Here is a 21,898-nt window from a genome sequence, read left to right as displayed (position 1 = left end):
GATCTGACCAAAGGGGCATTTAATCAATTTTAGGAAAACAATTCTTTGTAACTACTGCACTCAATTTATACATTTTTCCCATGGCATGATGTGGGAATAGTTTTTACCTGTTCTGTAGAGGATTGGAATGTGATCAGTAGATAGTTTATGTTCACTTCGTACACCAATCAACAAAGGGCTACCTCGTCTGTTAGTACAGAATTAAACAGAATTAAGCCATTTTTATAAGTAATGCACTAATGATACAAAATTTAAATGATGAGGGAACCTCTGCAAATAATGTTTAAACTCTCCCTCCAAGTTCGACTTCAGATATAACAAAAGAACGACATAAACAGAGTTTTTAAAAAATATTCAGAGGTCAGCCAACTATGACGCACAGGCCAGGTTTGTCTATTTTTACTGGAACACAGCCATGCCCTTTCTTCTACACATTTTCTACAACCGCTTTCACACTACGACAGCAAAACTAAGTGGTTGCCACAGAGGCAACATAGCCCAGAAAGCCTAAAATATTTACTATCTGGCCTGTTACAGAAAAAGTTTGCAGACCCCTATTCTATAGTGATGCATTAGAAAGTTTTCTCCTTTTTAATGTAAAATGGAACCTTTCTTTTGATGTGTGAACAATATATGAACATTAGTCCCCTTGACTTCATTTTAAAGACAGCTCTCTCTCTTACCAACTCTTAGGGTTCCACACTGTTCTAAAAAGGACTTCATGATTAGGCTTGAATATCCCAGCAAAAGTAGTAATGGTACTATTATCTAGGACTCTGTCTAGAATATAGATTTCTGAAAAATATGGATATTTTACAAAATATTCAACATCCAAATTCACAAAGTAACAATGGTGCCCCACTACAAACAAAAGGCCAATTATAAATGCCAAAATGTTTTTGCTTTGTTAAGGGATTCTGTTACATGGAATAGTGGTAAAACAACAGACAAGAAGGGCATATGAAAATAAATATAGTCGACCTCCCATATGCATGGGTTCCACATCTGCAGATTCAACCAACTGCAGATTGAAAATATTCGGGGAAAAAAAATTCCAGAAAGTTCCAAAAAGCAAAACTTGAATTTGCCACACACTGGCAACTATTTACACACTACCATTTGCATTGTATTTACAACTATGTATATAACATTTACATTACATTAGGGTATGCAAGTAATCTAGAGATGACTTAAAGTGTACAGGAGTATGTATCTAGGTTATAAGCAAACACTACCCCACTTTATATAGGGGACTTGCACATCCATGGATTTTGGTATTCACGGGAGCTCCTGGAACCAATCCCCCATGGATACCAAGGGATGACTCACACAAATATCTCTAAAAAAGGACAGAGCCGTTATGGTGAAGGGCCATTCATAGTGTACAGGGAATAAGCTTATAATTCTAAAGTTTCAAAATACATATAATTATTAGTCATTATTAAATTTATATATACCTTGTGCCTACTGCTTGGCCAGGAAAATGAACACTTTTAAATACAAGTGCAAAAGCACCTTCCTATAGAGGGAAAAAAAATGCATTAGCAATATATATTATAATCAATTATCAAATGCGAAATGCCTAAAATATACTGGCTTCAGCACAGAAATGTTTTGTTCACACAGCTACTCTTTTGCACTAGTTTATAAATGAGTCTGAATTTTAGGCAGACACTTACTCCTGAGCTTTGATGTATCCAAGATCCACTTTTTAACCAAGTCCACTCTTGAAATAGGCTCAGTAGATAATAGCTCCTAAACAGACCATTTTAAAAGACACCTTTGTACACGCTACCAATACTTCTCAATAGGTACATCATAGCTCCCATACTATGCATTAGTAAGGGAAGGGCAAAATCGGAAAAGATCCCAAGCTCCATATCCAAAACCCATTCTCTGGCCCAGTAATTTTATACCACTGTTAACTTCCATTCTTTTTGTCCTTGATATTGGAGACATAAATATACACAATCACAATTATTAACATGCACACCATACCGCCCCCTCAACCCAAACTCCTCAGGGACAGGGCCTAAGGAAATCAAGAATGAATAAAGGAGGAACATAAGGTAGGAGAAGGAAGGAACAGAAAAAAACTGAGTTATACGAGTAGAAACAAGAAAAGGCTGGGAAGGCACACTACTCTGCCTTGAGTAAAGAGAAGGAACAGTACTCTATCTTCTCTACCTTCCTGACTCCTTTAGCTGCAGACATCATAAGATTTGGGTGGAGATGGGAGGTAAGGGTTGGACCTTCATAGAGAAGTAAAGGGCTTTTAAATGGGAAAGCCAGAGTTATGAGTGGGATTGGGGCAGGGGGAGGCGGGGGTGGAAGTCACTATGTATTTGGACCTTTGTGTATCTTTGATATCTTTAATCTTTAATTAGGACAACTGGGATGAGATCAAAAACAATACCACTTTTCTCTCGGGTTGGGAAATAATTTTCTGTAGAGGTACAGGGCCAAGGAAAAGTCCCCATAAGGAAAAATGAGTTGACTGTACTCGCTGAGAGACATGCAGCCATTATCCCAGAATAAAGAGTGTGTATTTCACCGAAGCTACCCTTCGCTAAGTTATTGACTAGAAGAAAACTTGGATGAGCAGGAAGCAAGAAAGTGATGAATCCCCAACTCTGTGTACTGTGTACACGTTTGTGTGTGGTGTGTATGCGTTTATGTGTGTGTATGCATAGTTCTTGGGCAAATTGCTTTTGGATTATTTTTAGTTCCCATGACACTAAACTACAGTGAAAGAAGTAAAATCACTAGAACAACAGTCTCTCAAAATTATTCAAGTTGAATAGTTATATACATGGGAAATAAAAGCAAAAAATACTTAAGAAATAAGCATAATTCCTATTTAACAAAGTTATTTTTAAGCGTTTATTGTGATTAATGTCGGCAATAATTATCTTTAAAAGTGTGGTTTAATACCAATTGTTGGATGACTCTCTCCACCAAGGTAGTAAAACTTGTATCTTGACTTTCCCGATTGTCATACATGTACTTAACAAGCTTGGCAATTGTCTCTGTGTCTGTTTCAGATTCAAAGTCATAGCCCTTGCTTTCCTGTAATTAGAAAGGAAAAAATTTTGACCCATTCAAGGAAATATTCATAATATCTAAATCTTTTCTACACAATTTTTCCTCAAAAATCTCATTACCCAACTTCTAGTCTTTTTTTGACCACCACACCCTGAATACCCACTCTTTAAAATTAAGGTCACAATCTAATTACGGTGAATCCAAAATAGTGAGGTGACCAAACATACTTATAATTATATAAATCTATATATGTCATATATGAATTAAATACATTTTAAAATAATTAAAATACAATGAAATATATAACATTCACAAACCACTAATTCCATTATGAATATAATGATTCCTTCTTTTTTTTTAAATAAATTTATTTATTTATTTATTTTTTTTTGGTTGTGTTGGGTCTTCGTTGTTGCTGCGCGGGCTTTCTTTAGTTGGTCGAGTGGGGGCTACCCTTTGTTGCGGTGCACGGGCTTCTCATTGTGGTGGCTTCTCTTGTTGCGGAGCATGGGCTTCTACTTGCGGTGGCTTCTCGTTGTGGAGCATGGGCTCTAGGTGCACGGGCTTCAGTAGCTGTGGCACACGGGCTCAGTAGTTGTGGCTCGCGGGCTCTAGAGCACAGGCTCAGTAGTTGTGGAGCACGGCCTTAGTTGCTCTGCGGCATGTGGGATCTTCCCGGACCAGGGCTCGAACCCGTGTCCCCTGCATTGGCAGGCGGACTCTTAACCACTGTGCCACCAGGGAAGCCCATGATTCCTTCTTTAATGATGATATTTCACTGCCCAATACAATGGCCATTAGCTATATGTGGCTATTTAAATTTAAAGTGAAATAAAATTTCAAATTTAGTTCCTCATTCATCCTACCTCAACAGCCACATGTGGACAGTGGCTACCATATTGGGACAGTACATGTACAGAAAGTTTCCATCTCTGCAGAATGCTGAACTGGACAGCTCTGAGAAGTCACTCATGAAGTCATCATCATTACCATTACTATATACTACACAGCTATTTAGGGCATGGAGCCTTCATTCAATCTGTCTTGAGTCTTCTAACACCCTAGAATCTTTTAAAAATGACACGGTCTCTCACAATGCAAAGACATCCCCCCAAATTCCAATTTTATTTAAGCTTTTGGGTCATTTATAATCAAGCCAAATAATTATTTTCTTTTCATATAAGAAACAAAAAAGTTCTACTGTCAACAAAAAAAAGTCCAGTAAACCACCATATCCTTGTAACTGTCTTAGGAATTATTTGATCACATCGAGATAGGATTTACTGCACATCCCAACAAACAACCTCAATGCTCTCATTAGAAGTGTTCTTCAAAGACTGGTAGTCTTTTTAGGTCACTTTACTTACCAAAAACTTTTTCAAGTCTTTGTAGTTGGTGATGATTCCATTGTGAATAACAATAAATTCTAAAAGAGATAAAAGTATTGATGACCAAAAAATTATAGGTCTAATAAACACTATAAATTGCCATTACTATTAAGAGATTTTTCTCAAGTCAAAAAATTTGTTACATGCTATACTTTCAGCTGTAATCAAGTATTATTCACTTTTCATCATCAGATCACCCTCAGGTAGATCAGCAGCACAGTTCACATGTAGAAGCACACAGTGCTAAGAGGTGGGTATAGTGGGTTAATATAATAAACTGGAGTCTAGAGACATCAACTTCAGTTGTGGCTAAACTACCGGCCCAGTGCCACCATGTAAAAGAAGCAGGTTCCTTGGGCCAGTTTCCTCATTTGCAAAATGAAAGGGTTGAACTAAATAACTATTATTCTCACTTCTTTGTTCATTCATTCTTATGCATAAAACATTCCTAAGTTTAAAGAGAAAGGCTTCATCCAATTTACACTAAATGAGTTTAAAACCAAAGTTAAAGAATTGAGAAAAAACGGACACTCAGTTCTATAGTTTACTTACCTGAGGCCCAGAAAACTCCCAGAATGTCAGATAAACTAAAGTTAAAGAAGCATTTCAAGATCAAATACAGATGACAGTGGGATAATTTTCATCTTTTTTTGATTAAATAACTTTCAAAAATGTAAGAATGTGCAATCAGGAGTTGACAGTATTATTTGTAGCCACTGACAGTGTATGTAAAGTAAAGGCAACTAATGTGGATTTCTTATTTAAAGTTCACGTAAATCAGGAGAGAAATTACCACTAAATTCAATTTTATATCAAATTATCAACATGTTTTTTAATATACTTAAAGATCTGACATTAAGTGAGCTTGAACTGAATACGTTCATTACAAACCAAATGTTAAACACTTCACTAGATTTCTAAGAAAGAAAAGATACCACAAAATGATATTACAAAAATAAATCTTAAAATTTTAATGCTAGAACACAGAGAATCATAAATAGCTGATATAAAGCCTAAAATTAAAGCCAAATTCTCAAAATATAACATATAGTTTTTCAGAAATCTTTTATAAAGACCTTGCCAGTATTAAAAGTTTGAGTAGTTAACATTCTAATCCAATAATTATGTGAAGCATGAAAAACCTAAAAACGTAGCTACTGAATTAAACTACAAAATCTTACCTCAAAGGGATATATATACACACATACATACATATAACTCAAAAATTTTGTTAAATGTTTATATACAGGAAGAGATGGAATAAGGAAGAGGAAATAAGATAGAAGCTAGACTTATTTTAGTATGCCTTTTTTATAGGTATGACCTCAGAACTATGCAAATATTTTAAATAGTTTTAAATAAAAATTATTTTTTAAAGAAAATCAATTCCTAAAACTCAAAATAAAACATATTAACATAATGCTATACCCAGCTAGTAGAACAATTACATACAGAAGGATTAGTCCAAGTGACTCCAAAACATAGTAATTTGATTATACATCCCTAGAGAGATATACCCTAAGTACAAAAAAAATCAAAAACAGTCAACATACTGTTATGGTAGTGTTGACATTATGATTCCATTGTACATGTAGCATCTGATAGATCAAATAAGTATGTTGCTGGTGTTAAGAACTAAGTTTTCAAGTGTGACTGAAAAGAAATACATAAATCGATGAGGTTAAGTAAAAACCTTACAGCCCTGGATTTGAACTGAAAGTGTTAGTGTAAAATTACGTTGTGTTTTCTCTTTAAATTTATACATGCACATACACAGAGGTATATATATTTCCTAGCTCTGCTCACTGAAAAGACCTAGGTGCAATGGCACTTCTAAGACCTGGTTTAGTGTTTTTTTTTTTTTTTTTTTGGCAGTGCAGTATAGAAGTACATGGTGTTACTAGCTTGAGATAACAGAATTTTTAAAAGATGACCATTTACTATCAAGTAGCCTCATAACAGAAATGTATCTCAAGGTGCCAAGGCTGTAGAAAATATGCAGAATGGGATGGAGATTATTCTTGTGTTTAACAGGGCAAAAGAGTTAATTGCTAGCCCAGCACTATAACTGTACTTATTTGGAAAAAAACTGTTTTGTTTCAATGATGGTTTCATCTTTCATTTCTTTCAGCTGGGTGGGAAATAAAAGGACACATGCTTTCCTGAGTTTTACATGTTCTTGTTAATGCACGTTTTGTTTCAGCAGGCTGCCATCCATTAAGCCTGCAGGAGTCCTCCTGGGTATTACTGAATTGTGTTGTGTACATGTGTGCCTGAGAGCTTGTCTTCTTACAGCATTTAGTTGCTGTTTGCCTTTTTGTTGGATAAAATATTAGCAATGTATCCTTTCCATATTCCCTGCCGTCAAACCTATTATGATCCAAAATCCTCATCAAACATCTGGTTTTAGAACTTCGGAGATTGTAGTAAAAAAAAAAAAAATTCTTGGACAAACCATGCCCTCCGTAAGCATGGGCCTATGCTGAAACTTTCCCTCACAACTCTACATTTCTACTTCAAGTAACTGACCTTTCAACTCTACCCATTTAGAGGAACAAACCATGGAAAGGAGATACATATGTTTGCCCTCTTCCTATAGGCCTCATCTTCAAATTTTAGTTCTGTCACACAAGAAAATCTCACTCTGTCCCCTGTGTCCTTTTCTAATCTTGACAAAGAGGAAAGTTCCTTCTAGAGTTATCCATGCTCCTCAGATGTGCTGTGTGCGCTGTGCGGACTCCCAGTGAAGTGGAGGGTGAGAGCAGGCAGCAGACTCTAAGGCACTTTCCTCCACGTAGAATGGCAGGTTGTCCCTCCCCGCACTCTCCCAAGGAGATGACCTGATGCATCCTGGCTCCGTGTTCACACAGCTTGTCACTGCAGCAGAAGACACATCTACGCCTTCGTTATTCAAACGTGGGTGGTTCTCTAGCATGACTAAATAACATGGGAACAATCCATCTCTAAATAAATACTACTGTGCTGTTTCTTCTAGAGGTGCCTCTGCTGATGTATTTCTAAGCCATACCAGTCTTTCCAGTTTCAGTGGTGGAATGTGGCCCCCTAGTTACTGTTGGGGGTTACTTTAAGCATAAAGTAAACCCTTCTCCAACAGTTTCAAAATACTTGTGACTTCAGACATCAGTTCAGAGAGCTTACACTTTGTCGGCCTTCACCTGCTCCTTAATTCTCGACACTAGGAGGTGGAGTTATCAATGAGATCACAGAAGCTACTGCTGGAAAAGTTTGTAAGACAAAAAGTCATCACATGTTTCTTGACTGTCATAACTGAGCAATGTTTTCTGAGTCTGAGATGTAGGCTTTGGAGGAGTAATGGTAACAAGTTATCTAATTATCCAAGAGTCTGAAAGACCTCTCTGGAAATACAAATACATAACAAAGAGAGAAGACAGTTATCAGGGAGGATGCTTACTTACACAGTGTAACTTGGATCTGATTGTTCTCCTGGCACAAAGGAGCGAGTACTTTCAACAGGACATCTACATGCTAAGAGGTGGTATGGCAATTAATTTCAGGGCAAAACTGAATCAAGCATTCTATATTTTGGAAAAAAAACTTCATTTTTTTTTCATGGAAACTAGATACTCTTCTCTAGTTTACTGAATTTTAAAAATTGAAGATTCTGCATTTTTAAAAGGCCTTTTTACATGAAGTAGAATTTCTAATTGACAGATCTAGAAATCAATCTGAATTGGACAAACTATGGATTCAACAGGCAGATGAGATTTCCTCCTACGGTTACTTTGATGCAGATCTGATACCCACCCTCAAAAGAATCCTATAAAAAAATAGCTTCAAAACCCCTTTTTAATCACAATAGTGCAGCAAAACCAGAAGTAAACAACTGCCTGTTAACCTGTTATTTCAAATATCGACTGAAAAGCCAACAGGCATTTTTTTGTGCAACTTTTTAAAACACTGTTAAGTTGAAATATCAAATCTGCACGGCACTGTCCCCTCACAGAAGGCAAGAAACTGCCAGCACATCATGTGGGAGGCCGTCCTTGGTGCTGTCGGCCATGAAAGTGGGCCTCCTTCAGGATCTGGCTGAGGTGCAAGCCAGGGCCTTGGCACAAATGCAGACTGCCTGGCACGGGCTGGGGGTGCTGGCGCTGGGCCCAGCGATGAGGTGGTTTAAGCCACTTTCTGGCCCCCCGGCCCTGGCTATTGCCGCTGCTGCCGCTGCTGCTGCTCCCGCCACTATCACTGAGTGAAGACTCTGTGTCCCGGGATCGTGAAAGACAGGCTTTCTACTACTCCTTTTGGTCTGGGGGGGGAAGATGGTGGTCTTATTCATCGCCACCCCTTCTTTTCCTGGGGCGGAGGCGCTGGCTCACAGCAGCTGATGGAGCGGAGCGACGAGGCACCGCAAGAGGAGGGAGCAGAGGGCGCTGTGTTTCGGTGGTCGCCACGCCCACCGCCTCAGGCCTTGGCTCCGTGGTACCCACCGCTACTTCCAGCATCTGCTCCGGGCCCCCCATGTCGCAGCCACCACTGCACCCAGGTTTATAGTCTTTAATTATCGTTTCCACTGAAAGGAACTAGGACTCCTTAGAGAAATGGCTGATTCCAGGTTTGGGGCAGGATTAGATAAACCTGCAACATCTTGAACTACCAGAAAATAACAAAGACTACTGAGCCTACTTGGGTCACATCAAAAGGACTCAGGAGTCAACCTAAATAAGCTCCCAATGACTAAAGATGGGAAGTTTTGTGCATCAATACAGATAATTACTTCAGTGTTTTGAAACAAATGAAATTTTAAATCCATGAATTTATAATAATACAGTAATTATAAAAAGGAACTCTATTCACCTTAGAACATTAGAACCGCTTCATTTGGAAAATGGTAAATAAAGGGGAAAAAAATCAACCATTTATCTTGCCTTTCCTATACAATCTGTACATCAGGGTAATCAAGTGGTTAATATGGAGAAGTTTCTCTTTATAGAAGTATTTTAGATAATAAATGACGAAGGAAAGATTGTATTAGACTATCACCATTTTATAACCCCTAAAGAAATAATTAATATTGGCAATGATTATCAATGACCTAACACAAAAAGAAAAACATCCAAACATTACAGGTACAAACAAATACCATACCAACTTATAACAAATAGAAGGGACAGAGAGTCATGTGAAATGACACCACAGGATGCATGCCATTAGCAAGATCTAGACTGTAGGAAACTCTACAGGACAAACAATAGAGTAAACTGCAAGGAAGAAAGGAGAGAAAAGGAAAAGTCTCTTAGGAGACTTAGGAGATAAATCAATCTACGAAGTCCTTACCTTTTAGAGATACACACTTACATAATTACTAATTCAATGCTATGATACCTAGTTATCTGTGATATATCTATCTATATGATACCTATTGGCTTCCAAAATAATCTGGGTGGGGTACAGAAAAATATAACTGATTATGTATTGATAAATGTTAAAGCTGGGTGATGGATATATCAGGTTCTGTATGCTCTCTACATCTGAATATGCTTGAAATTTTCCATATTAAAATAATGAAAACAGAGTTTTCATTCTTCTATTATTGGCCCTCTACAAACACTCCAGAGCATGTACAGTCTGTCCATACCATTATTTTTATCAGAGCGCTGGGGATGGCTATTGACAGGATTGGGTTCGCCATGCGTTGCCCAACGGGTATGAGCTATTCCAAGGTGTACATCAAATTCTATATCCAAATCCATATCTTGTTGTTCTGAAAAAGAGAAAATAAAAAACTTCAATATTAAATCATGCTGTAGAGATAATGCTATAAGCTAAAGTTAAATGTAATTATTACAGTTCTGCTCACCTGGAATATATAATTATTGAAACTGAAGATCAGGCATATTCAAAACAGTAATTAAAAGACTTACAGGAGTTAATGCTGCTGAAATATTTAGGGCAAATGGTTCCAATAACAACCAAAAAAATGTATACAAAGAGACAAAGCATATGTGACAAAATGCTAACAACTGGTAAAACTAGATGAAGTATATGGATGATTAATGTACTATTCTTTCAACTTTTCTAGAGGCTTGAAAATGGTCAAACTTATGGTCAAAAAGAGTTAAGGTGATTTTTAAAAATCTGTATTTAATCCTTTCCTTGAAAAAAATCAGTATCATTTTCATTAGACATGTAAAAAAATTCATTTTCTCGGGCTTCCCTGGTGGCGCAGTGGTTGAGAGTCTGCCTGCCGATGCAGGGGACACGGGTTCGTGCCCCGGTCCGGGAAGATCCCACATGCTGCGGAGCAGCTGGGCCCGTGAGCCGTGGCTGCTGGGCCTGCGCGTCCGGAGCCTGTGCTCCGCGGAGGGAGAGGCCGCAACAGTGAGAGGCCCGCGGACAGAAAAAAAAAATTCATTTTCTCAATGCCACACAACATTATGACTGCAATTTCTTTGGTCCCCAGTGAATGTAACCATATCTCACACCATAAACTGCAATTATGAAGAGCTTGCATAATCAAAAAATAGTCCTTGAGAACAAAGCAGCACTATGAAAGTATGAGGTTATGGGCTGATGCTCCTCTGTCTTGCAAAGCAGCTATTCTAATTCCTTCTCCTTACGAACTCTCTCTTCTTCCTTCCTCCAGGGAAAAGAAAAACCAAACAAAAAAAAGAGTTCTAGTATAGCATCTACCAGTAACGTCTCCTTCTAATTTCCTAAATAGAAATTTCATTTGGCTAAGAAACCAGAAAACAAACCTTATCAGAATTAGGTCTAAATTAAGAGCAAAATGCTCAGAAGTGTGAACAGGAAAGTCCACTCATTTTAGTACATAGTCTTTGTAGATTTTATCCTGGTTTAAACAGAGGTCATCCTAAAATACAAATCTGATAAAGAAACAATGCTTAAAATCCTTAAATAAACTTCCAGTTCCTTAAAATGTGGTTTGCTGCCCTAGCTACCCATATGAATCATCCTAACATACAACCAGAGAACCATTTTCTCACAAGATAAAGCCCCAACACCTTTTCATGGTATACAAAGGCCCTTCACCATCTGGCCCCCACCTACCTTTCCATCCTTCTCTCCCAACCCTCTCCAATCACTCCTCGAAGCTTTCAATGCACCTTTTACAAATAACAACAGCTAACATTTATGGAGAACTTACTCTGTGCAAGGTACTACAGACATCTCCCCACTCTATCCCTGTCACTGTGGCCTAAGCCTCCATCATCTCTATATGGACTACTAAACAGAATCCTAACTGGTCGCCCTGTGTCCAGTCTTCCTCTGTACAATCTAACCAAAGTGATCCTCTCAAAACAGAAGTTAGATCACGTCAGTCCCCTATGCAAAATGTTCCAGTGGCTTCCCACGACACACAAAGTAAAATCCATCATTCTGAAGACCCTCCATGACCTAGCCGTCAGCCTCCTCTCTAGCCTCATCTCCTGCCACTCTCTCCCTCACTTACTGAGCTCTAGCCCCACTGACTTCCAGCTATAAGCAGGCCAAACCCACACTGAATCTACACACTTGGTGTTCCCTCTGCCTAGAATTCCCTTCTTCAGACAATCACGTGATCTCTGCTCAAATGTCATCTCTACCATACTTTTTCTTCATGGCACTAATCACTACCTAACGTTATTTATCGTTTGTCATCTGGCCCTCTCACTAGACAGTAAGCTCCATCTGGGCAGGGAGTTTGCTTATCTTTTCTTTGTCCTAAGGGCTTAGAACAATGGCTGGTATATAATAGGTACTCAATAAATATTCATTTTGTTATTGAATCCTCACAGTACAATTAGGTACTGTTAGGTACAACTGTCCCCATTTTATAGATAAAGAAACTGAGGCTTCAGGAGGTCACAGAACCTGCCCTAGGTCACAACTAATAGGAAACAGAGACAGGATTTGAACCCAAGAGTGCTTGACTCCAGAACCTAAGACTAAAACCACAATGTATACTCTGCCGTACTATTATAACATTTATGACGTGTTGTCTACCTGGCTTCTGCCAGAATTTAAGATCTACAAAGGTAGCAGCTTGTCTTATTATCTTTGAATTGTAAGCACTAAGCTGTATAGGACAGATACTCAAACTTTTGTTGGGTAGTTCAATCAATGGATAAAGTCATCAATGTATTCTTTTCTGGCTTAACTGTGTTCTGAAAAATTAAGGCAACCTGATAAATGACCTCCAGAAAAGTAAGGATTTCCATTTATTACTACTTAACACGCAATGCAAGCAGTGAAAACATTTGACTAGTTTTTTGGGTTAACTATAATTAAAAGCAGTATGTGCCCCCACTTGCTGGCAAGAGAAAGTACACTGGAGAAAGCAACAAGAGTCTATAAAATGAACTCATTTCAAATTCACGGTAATTACCATACCTATTTCACTGTTGCCAAAGGAACATTATCTAATGACTAATAAGAAAAAGATCATTGCTATGACAACACGCATATTCCCCGCAAGAAATATTGCATGTTTTATAAATTAATCAGGGCTCCAATCCTGACTCTTCCTATCCACTGTTACTCCATTCTAAAGCCCCTTGTTGAACCTTAAGTCTAGATAACGCTACACTCAGTTTTCTCTCCCCCACCTGCCACAAGCTGCCAAGCAACACTGAAGAAAGTCAAGAAATTCTGTAAATTGAGTCCATTTCAAGTTCATGGGTAATTATCAAATCTATTTAACTGCTGCCATTTAAGGAACATGTATCCATGTTCCCTATTCACTAAACTGAGAACTCATTCAATTCCCCAACAGCTCATGACATTTTTTATACTCTTTTTAAGCCTCAATCCTACCTATATAGTCCCTCAATCGACCTTACTCAGGTTTCCCCTTCACCTCATAACTCTGTTTTAATTAGCTTTTCTTTTCCCGTTAACTCCTATAAAGGCTAACTCCCCACCTGTGCCTTGACCTTTCTGAGCTGTAACGCCTCAATAATTTCCTTTCTTGCATCTTCTGTCTTCCCCCCACCCTTATTACTCCCAAGGTTCCTTGCCCTCTGTGTACCTATTCTCAGATGTCATCTTTCTTTTTTTTTTTAATAGTTCAAACATATTTAATTTGCTGGTAATGATGAAACACTCAAATACCTACACCCAGATAACAAATGTTAACATATAATCATTTGTGCTTTACATCTTTAAGACATAAATTATTTAAAAATTCTTTACTTGTCATGCCCTAGAACAGCAGCCCTCTTCTGCCTTTCCTCTGCCCCCAAACTTCACTGCTTTTACTGCTGACACCATCTAATGTCAGTACCTGCTCCTCTGAGCTTCAATTTTCTCATCTGCAAAATGAGGATGATAATTTCACCTACTTCATGGGTTATGACGAGGACTATATAGAAGGCACCTAGTAGAGTGCCTGGGACACAGAAAGCAATCAATAAATGTTAGCAAGTATTATCAAAGTCAGGAGCTACCAAAAAGCAATCTAATGGTCTTCTCTGAGATGTCTTCCTTCCTTTTTGTCTTAAGAGGTTAAACACTAAAACTTGCTGGGAATAATAAAATAAACATCACAAACATCGAAATAACCACACTCCGACTTAACAAATGCTAACGTCTAACCATTTATGCTTTAGATCTTTTTTAAACCCTGAAATGTGGGCTTCCTGGTGGCACAGTGGTTGAGAATCCACCTGCCAATGAAGGGGACAAGGGTTCGAGCCCTGGTCCGAGAAGATCCCACATGCCGTGGAGCAACTGAGCCTGTGCGCCACAAATACTGAGCCTGTGCTCTAGAGCCCACGAGCCACAACTGCTGAAGCCCACGTGCTGCAACTACTGAAACCCACGTGCCTAGAGCCCGAGCTCTGCAACAGGAGAAGCTGCCGCAGTGGGAGGCCCACGCACCACAGTGAAAGGTAGCCCCCGCTCCTCGCAACTAGAGAAAGCCCACGCGCAGCAACAAAGACCCAACGCAGCCAAAAATAAATAAAAAATAAATAAACCCTAAAATGTAAAAAAATGCAGTTGGTGCCTCCTTTACACCTTGCTCCATCCCTTTCCTCAGAGGATTCACAAGAGCTTTCCCACCTATGCCTTCAAATTTCTATTATGCTACTATATTCATAAATTATAGTGTTCTTTTTAATTTAAATGGTACAATACTTTGCATATCCTCCTCTAGGCTGCTTTTTTCACTCAACATTAAGTTCTCAGAAATTATGCATGTCCCCACATGCAGAACCAGATCCAGTACACATCTTTCAAAAGCCACACATGGTCATTCACTATCACATACAATTTATTCCAGGTTGCTTCTAAACTTTGCTGCAATGCATCTTACTTTCATGTCTCCTTGTCATAGTGTTTCTTTCGAGTACCTGCCCAAGAGTGGAAGTGCTTGGCCACAAGGTATAGGCATCTCCCATTTAGACATTGCCAGATTGCTCTTCCAAGTGACTCATCAGTTACAAACTCACCAGCACTGTCTCCAAGTGACCCATTCCAGAAAAGGGGTCACTTTCCTGCAGGAGGAGGCATGTTTCAATATGGTGACATTCAAAGATGGTGATTCTGGTCACAATCTGCCTTTCTAGCCTCGCACTCATCTACCAACAAAGTAGATTAAAAGGACTACCTACCATTCCATCAAACTTGCTTTCCCTATTCTTATCTTTTTCCAAGCTAATCTACTCAGAAGGTCCTCCCTTCTCACCTCCACTGCCCAAATATAATTAGCAGCCATTCCTTAACGTATCCCAAGTCTTCCTAACTTGTGGGAACTAGCTCTCCCCTGAATCTTAAACCAATCTGTTTATTCTCTCCTGTAGAACCTACTATAATCAGCCTGGTAAACAGGATGCAATACACACATTAGACCAAATATTTATAACCACAGTTTTTGAAGTGTAGTTTTTGGGGTGTCTGCTTTATCCCAAGCTAATCTTACCCACAATACATAAAAAATAAGTACTGATTTAATTTGTTAAGTACAGTTGACCCTTGAACAACACGGGGGGTTACGGGTGCTGACCCACCCAGCAGTTGAAAATCCGAGTATAACTTATAGTCAGCCCTCTGTGTCCAAGGTTCCACCTCCATGGATTTAACCGACTGTGGATGGTGTAATAATGTAGTATTTACTATTGAAAAAAAATTCACATATAAGTGGACCTGAGCAGTTCAAACACGTGTTGTTCAAGCATCAATTGTACCACAAGGCTAAATGTCTGGCTTATGTGAAAATTTAAAATGACTAAATCCATCGTTCTCCTCTTCCACCTGCACTTCTTTACAAGGATAACAATGGCATCCATTTGAGCCGGTATATAAAAAACCTACTGTTTTCTGGGTTTTTTGTTTTTTTGTTTTTTTGTGTTTTTTTTTTTTGCGGTACGCGGGCCTCTCCCGTTGCGGAGCACAGGCTCCGGACGCGCAGGCTCAGCGGCCATGGCTCACAGGCCCAGCCGCTCCGCGGCATGTGGGATCCTCCCGGGCGGGGGCACGAACCTGTGTCCCCTGCATCGGCAGGCGGACTCTCAACCACTGCGCCACCAGGGAAGCCCTGTTTCCTGGGTTTTTAGAGGATTTTTTAAAATGTTTTTTCAATCTACTTCAAAGTTTTTGTTTTGTTTTCAAGTTTCCTGTGAAAAAATAAAATGTATAAACATAATGTAATGAACTAAATACTGTAAAGTATACCCTCTTTAATGGAACATGTATCTCTGGCAACTATTTTATGCCAGGGAGGTAAGAAAATCATGAGGGAAAAATATGATACCTGATTGTATCAGACCTACTAAAAGGTGCAACATCCAGACTGACCACACATCCAAACTCAGCGTTTGGTCCAAAGTGAAGACAACCACCAAGTGAAGACACACGAACAAGGGCACCACTGAAAATACCTTTTGTCTTATGAAAGGCCCTTCCTCAGGAATGATGGCTACTTCATTTTAGGATATTAAGCTTGCTCTGAACACAAGGCACATAATTAAGTTCCTTCTCTAGTTAATATCATTTTTTGAAACTGAGGGATATTAAAACCAGTACAGATAGTATCAAAACTACTTTTCTTCCCTCCCTTCCACTTTAAAAATCACTATTCTCAAAATGGGCCCCAAAATATGGGAGGAAAAGTAATTCGGTAGAGGGAAGGGAGAAGGAAGAAAAGCGGAGGGGGCTCAAAAACCAGACTAAGTACATTACTGTGAACTTCTTCATCCAGCGCCTTAACTTTGCCTTTCTTCTTAATGAGCTGGATTTTGCAGGCATTGGCTTCCCAGTCTTTGTCATTGCCTCCATCAATCCCCACACCTAAATCACCGAGAGGTAGAAAAGCAAGATTTAGAAACTGACTACTACTTAGATTATCACTGTAAGGCAAAACTTCTAAGGAAAAAAAATTTTTTTTCATCTAATTAGTTCACTTACTTATCAATTCAAAATTTACTGAAAACCTATTATATGTCAAAAACCATGGTACCTGCTAGAGATAAAAATGAAGAAAACTCATCTCCTGTTCTTAAATTTCTCAATAGTCGATTGAGAAGACAGACAAGGAAAAAAAATAATTACAATACAGTGTGGTTTTAATATAATAAAAGTTATGTGGTTATAATAAAAGTACTACAGGTTGCAACTGAAGTACAATGGAGAAACGAAGAAGACGGGCACCCACTGCGGAAGCAGGGTAAGGAGAGAATGTCAGGGAACACATCTCTCAAGATTCCACTAAAGTTCCTACGTATTTGAAAAAATTACTCTGAAGATACTGGAAAAGCACTGAGTAGTTTCAAGCAGAGAAATTACATGGCGAAAAAGTTCAGAAAACTCCCTTTGGAAAGAGAGTAAAGATTGGAGGAGAGAAACAGGAAGAAGAAACCTGCTGTGAGAAGTTACACCTACAGCAAAGCAAAAATGAGGAAGGCCTGAGCTACACAATGGTCAAGAAGAGATGAGTGATACTGAGAAGCAGAACTGACTGCAGGTAATGTGAGAAAGCAGGAGATGTCTGGGACACCTCCCAGGCTCAAAGGACTTGCTGAACGACTGACTGTTGATAAAAGAACACAGAAAGAACAGAGTGAAGAGTGGAGGGAGAAATGGAGCATATTCAGTTCAGTTCTGCACATGCAAAGTCTATAATATCATGGTTTATCCAGGGAGAAATTTCTAGGAGGCAGCTGGAAATACAGGTGTGCAGCACGGGAAATACATCTGGATTGTAAGTCACAACCATACAGGAGGTTGAGACTTCTCTGGTGGTCCGGTGGTTAAGAATCCGCCTTCCAATGCAGGGGATGTGGCTCCAACCCCTGGTCGGGGAACTAAGATCCCACGTGCCGCAGGGCAACTAAACCCACGCACGGCAACTAGAGAGAAGCCCGCAACAAAGAGCCCACACTCCTCAATGAAGACCCAACGCGGCCAACATAAAAATTAAAAAAAAAAACATACAAGAGGTTGATGAAGTCAGAGCTCACCCACGAAAATACAAAATAAGAAAAGTGGGCCTATGAAAGTATCTTGAAGAACATTAATATAAGTTATAGGTGGAAGAAAAGAAGCCCCCAAAGCAGACAGAAAATAATCAGCGTGTTAGGAAGAGAATGAGAAGATGCGCTGTCAGAGAAGCTGAGGAAAGAGAATTTTAAGAACAAAGGAGTTGAGGAATTGACTTTCCATTAACTGAGGAAGAGTCATGGAAGATAAATGCCCGTTACAACCAGGAATGTTGAGTGTACAGAAAAGAGTTAATATGGCAGGCCCAAGATTGCTGTCTTAGAAAGGCCTGCTTGGTAAAGTTGGCCATTGGCTGGCATCTGTGAACTTGGATTTCAGGAGGGTTCCCACCACAGTAACTGATTAAGTATGGCTTACTGCACCTACACTGTTGGTGCAAACAATGTGGCTTATGCTGAATGTCTGCTTCCCTTCTAGAAGCCTGGAATTTTGGCACATGTTAGGCAGAGGGTATCTACATGACCAGCCCCCAGTGACAGTCTTGGGCACTGAGTTACTAATGAGCTCCCCTGGTATACAACATTTCACACATTTTGTCCAGCTCACTGGGGGAACTGAGCATATCCTGCATGACTCCACAGGGAGAGAATCCTGAAGCTTATGTCTGCTCTCCTCCAGACTTCACCCCACGTACCTTTTCCCTTTGCTGATTTTGCTTTGCATTCTTTTGTTGTAATAAATCATAGCCATGAGTACAACTATATGCTGAGTCCTCCTAGGGAATCACTGAAACTGGGGATGGTCTTGGGGACCCCTGATACAGTTAAGGGAAGAAGCTGGAGTAGAACATAAAGTTGACAAAAAGTTATTTTTATCTGCTTTGTTGTTTACCTAAGATAGAAGAATCTTGGGCAAGTTCACATGCCAAAAGCATGGAATCCATGGAGAAAAAGAAATTAAAAGTTACAGGAAAGAAAAAAAAATGTACAGAGTAAGGCCTTAAGAACTCTGTTTTATAATGAAAATGCCCCATGTGATTTGTTTTTATGGCAACATTCTTAGCAAAAGAAGACACCCGTAAGAAGCAATATTCTACATAAATGCTAATGCTGCTGAAATTGCATGAACAAACCCTTTAAACATGATAAAAGCCAAAAATTCTTCAGATTTTAGATTTACCAGAAACAACAAAATGAACATTATAAAGAATCTAGTAACCTAAAACAAACAAAAAACCCTTTCTATTTATTCAAGAATCATGCAACACCCATAATATTTTTTTAAAGGAAATACCAGCAGAATCATATCCTCTGTACTCCAGTCTCTGAAGGCCTTTGATTAGGGTCTCCAAAATTTCTCGTCTCGTGCGAGGAACATGGTAGTTTAAGTAAGCAAATATACCTGCAAATAAACAAATATTTAATAGAAAATTCTAACTAGAGAATCAACATTGGCATAACTATGACAAAAATCTTAATTTTCATAATAATGTCTAAGATGTGCAAAAACGTGAAGCTACAGTCCATCTTTAAAAAAGAAAGAATCTTCACTTCAAATTATTCAAAGGCAGTGAAACTTTTTCAAAGCGGAATTTCTTGTAAGTATAAAAGACTGAAGCAAATAAGTCAAAATAAATGTTTAGTTTTTTCAAAGCCGTTTATAAGACCGTTCACTTACCTTCCATCACTGACATTTTAACAACTAAAATTTAATGCTTCAAAACTAACCAACAAATTTGGGGTTTATGGCCTATATACTGAGCATTATTTTTAAAGGAAAACATTTTCTGAACTAAGTATTTTAAGCAATATATGGACCCTCCAAAACTATACAGATGAAATAATTTTTCTTACTTTCAACGACCATGCTATCAATACATTTTAGGAATAAATAACTTATAAATAGCAATGATGTGAAGAATACTCATAATCTAAATAATTTAATCATAGAGGAAAATGGGCTAAAAATATATATAATCATCGTAAGACAAATGGTTTCTCACTTGTTCACCATTAGTAAGGGACAAATAACCATAATACATGTTAACAACTCTTGAGAATTCATAGAAAAGGAACAATCATTTGGAAAAGCAAAACTATAAATAAAGGGACTTGTACAACAAGAACTGATCCAGAAGAGCAAAGAGGCAGTAGAACACAGGTAAAGGAAATCCACATTTCAGGAATAGCAGCATGGAAATTGTCTGAGGTCTTCCATGATTGTGCTTTGGCCAGGGTGGATATAGCTAAAATGTATAAAAACTGAAAATCAAAATATAAAGAAATATAAACTCAAGTTGCTTATTTATGAAAGAACTTTCTTTTTTCTTAACTATCTTACACTATAATGCCACTGATTATTAAGGGGATTAATTCTGTGGGGCAGAACTCTGGAATGACCAGTTTTCATTTCATTTGAAAAGGTATCTTTGTTTCTATAAAGAGTTTGGTCTTATCAAAGCATTTCAGCATACAAAAACATCACATAGCTAATATTTGACAAAAAAGCCACCATTAACGTGTATGCTGATCACCATGATGAGTACAGTGCAATTTTCTCAATCATGCCTTTCAAACAAAAAGGAAATGACATTTTAAAACTAAAATCCAAAACAACCTGAACCAACAGTTTGAACTTTCCCAAAAAAGGTGGTACAAGGCCAGACTTATAGAAATCCTATATTCATTCATATTTTAAAAAATTATAATTGTAAAGATCTATTAAGTTATCATGCACTGTACAAGCATCTCACTTTCACTGCACCACAACACTGCATGAGGTCTGGGGGTTTTGTTGTTATTGTTGGTCCTTAATAAAGTACCTGTAATATGAAAAAACTAAACCAATAACCCAATTGTAAATCAAACTTTTATGTGTTCTACCCTTTTCCCCCCATGGGTCACTGACCTTCGATAAAGATTAAATGCACACAGAAAACTATCAGCCCCAAATAAGTATTCTATTAGCTCATTAATGGACAATACACAGAATATAAATATTTTCCCAAAATAAAACTTTAAATGCACTAAAAGAGGAACTTCCCTGGCGGTCCAGTGGTTGAAGACTCTGCGCTTCCACTGCAGGGGGCATGGGTTCAATCCCTGGTCAGGGAACTAAGATCCCGTATGCCGCGTGACGTGGCCAGAAAGAAAAAAGGAAAAAACAATGTGCTAAAAGAACACTGATTCTCAACTAGCCTACTCTCCATCACTGTGATTAGCATCAGCTAAATAATCTGCTAAAGGAGGATACAATCTAATTCATCTGAAAATCATTAACTAATACAACATATTATTACACTGTCAAAAATTCTTTGCAGGCTGAGGTCTCTGGAAAGCCTTGAAGATGAAGTCCAAATCCCAATAATGCAGCACATCCAGAAAAATTCACTACTAAATATCATTTCTCCCTTTTTTTTAAGAAATGTAATTCCTTTTTTTTGAGATTTTTTTTTTAATTGAAGTAACATTGGCTTGAACATTATATGCTTCATGTATATAACATCATATTTCTACTTCTATATACCCTGCATACTCTGTTCTCTGTTACTACATTCTTGGTTTTTTCTGATTTGGTTTGTTCATTTAAAGAAATGTAATTCTGGAATCCCCTGGTGATCCAGTGGTTAGGACTCTGTGCTTTCACTGCCGAGGGCGCAGGTTCAATCCCTGGGAACTAAGATCCCACAAGCCTCGCGTTGCAGCCAAATAAGAAAAAGCAAAAGCAATTCTGATGGTAAAAGTAATACATTCAGAGAATTAAAGATTAAATATAATCATCAAATACCAATTTTTAAAGCAATTTAAATGCTAATGACAAAAAACAACTGTTTTTAAGACAAGTTGTAGACTCAACACATTTTTACAAGAAAATTCAGAGTGATGCAATATTAAATTCACTATCTTCAATACATGTAATTCAACAACAGCCTTCAACTTTGATATTATTTCTAACTTCAGTCTCCCTGGTTTACATTAGCTTATTGTGTGAATCTTGAGACCCTGAGTACAATTTTATAGGGAAAAAGGTATTCTCTAAATCAGTAT

The 21,898-nt window shown here is 38.3% G+C and overlaps 1 protein-coding gene across 2 annotated transcripts in view; it reads right to left on the bottom strand.

Moving 5' to 3' along the window:
* Positions 1-21,898, bottom strand: part of GFPT1 (glutamine--fructose-6-phosphate transaminase 1) — a 64,953-nt gene that overhangs the window by 29,375 nt on the left and 13,680 nt on the right. Inside the window, exons 2-8 of one of the 2 annotated variants that reach the window (XM_007453422.1) lie at positions 19,146-19,253; positions 16,596-16,703; positions 10,051-10,176; positions 4,404-4,471; positions 2,935-3,060; positions 1,458-1,519; positions 108-187 (exon numbers count right to left, since the gene is read on the bottom strand). In XM_007453422.1, coding sequence (XP_007453484.1) covers positions 108-187; positions 1,458-1,519; positions 2,935-3,060; positions 4,404-4,471; positions 10,051-10,176; positions 16,596-16,703; positions 19,146-19,253 — 678 coding nt within the window. Of the gene's footprint in view, positions 1-107; positions 188-1,457; positions 1,520-2,934; positions 3,070-4,403; positions 4,472-10,050; positions 10,177-16,595; positions 16,704-19,145; positions 19,254-21,898 lie in introns of those variants that run through there. The other variant, XM_007453423.1, reaches the window with a different exon arrangement.

The sequence above is a fragment of the Lipotes vexillifer genome, unplaced genomic scaffold (genome assembly GCF_000442215.2).
Source record: "Lipotes vexillifer unplaced genomic scaffold, Lipotes_vexillifer_v1.1 scaffold253, whole genome shotgun sequence".
NCBI lineage: Eukaryota > Metazoa > Chordata > Mammalia > Artiodactyla > Lipotidae > Lipotes > Lipotes vexillifer.
Note: the sequence above shows the minus strand (reverse complement) of the source record. Positions and strands in the feature narration are given on the sequence as shown.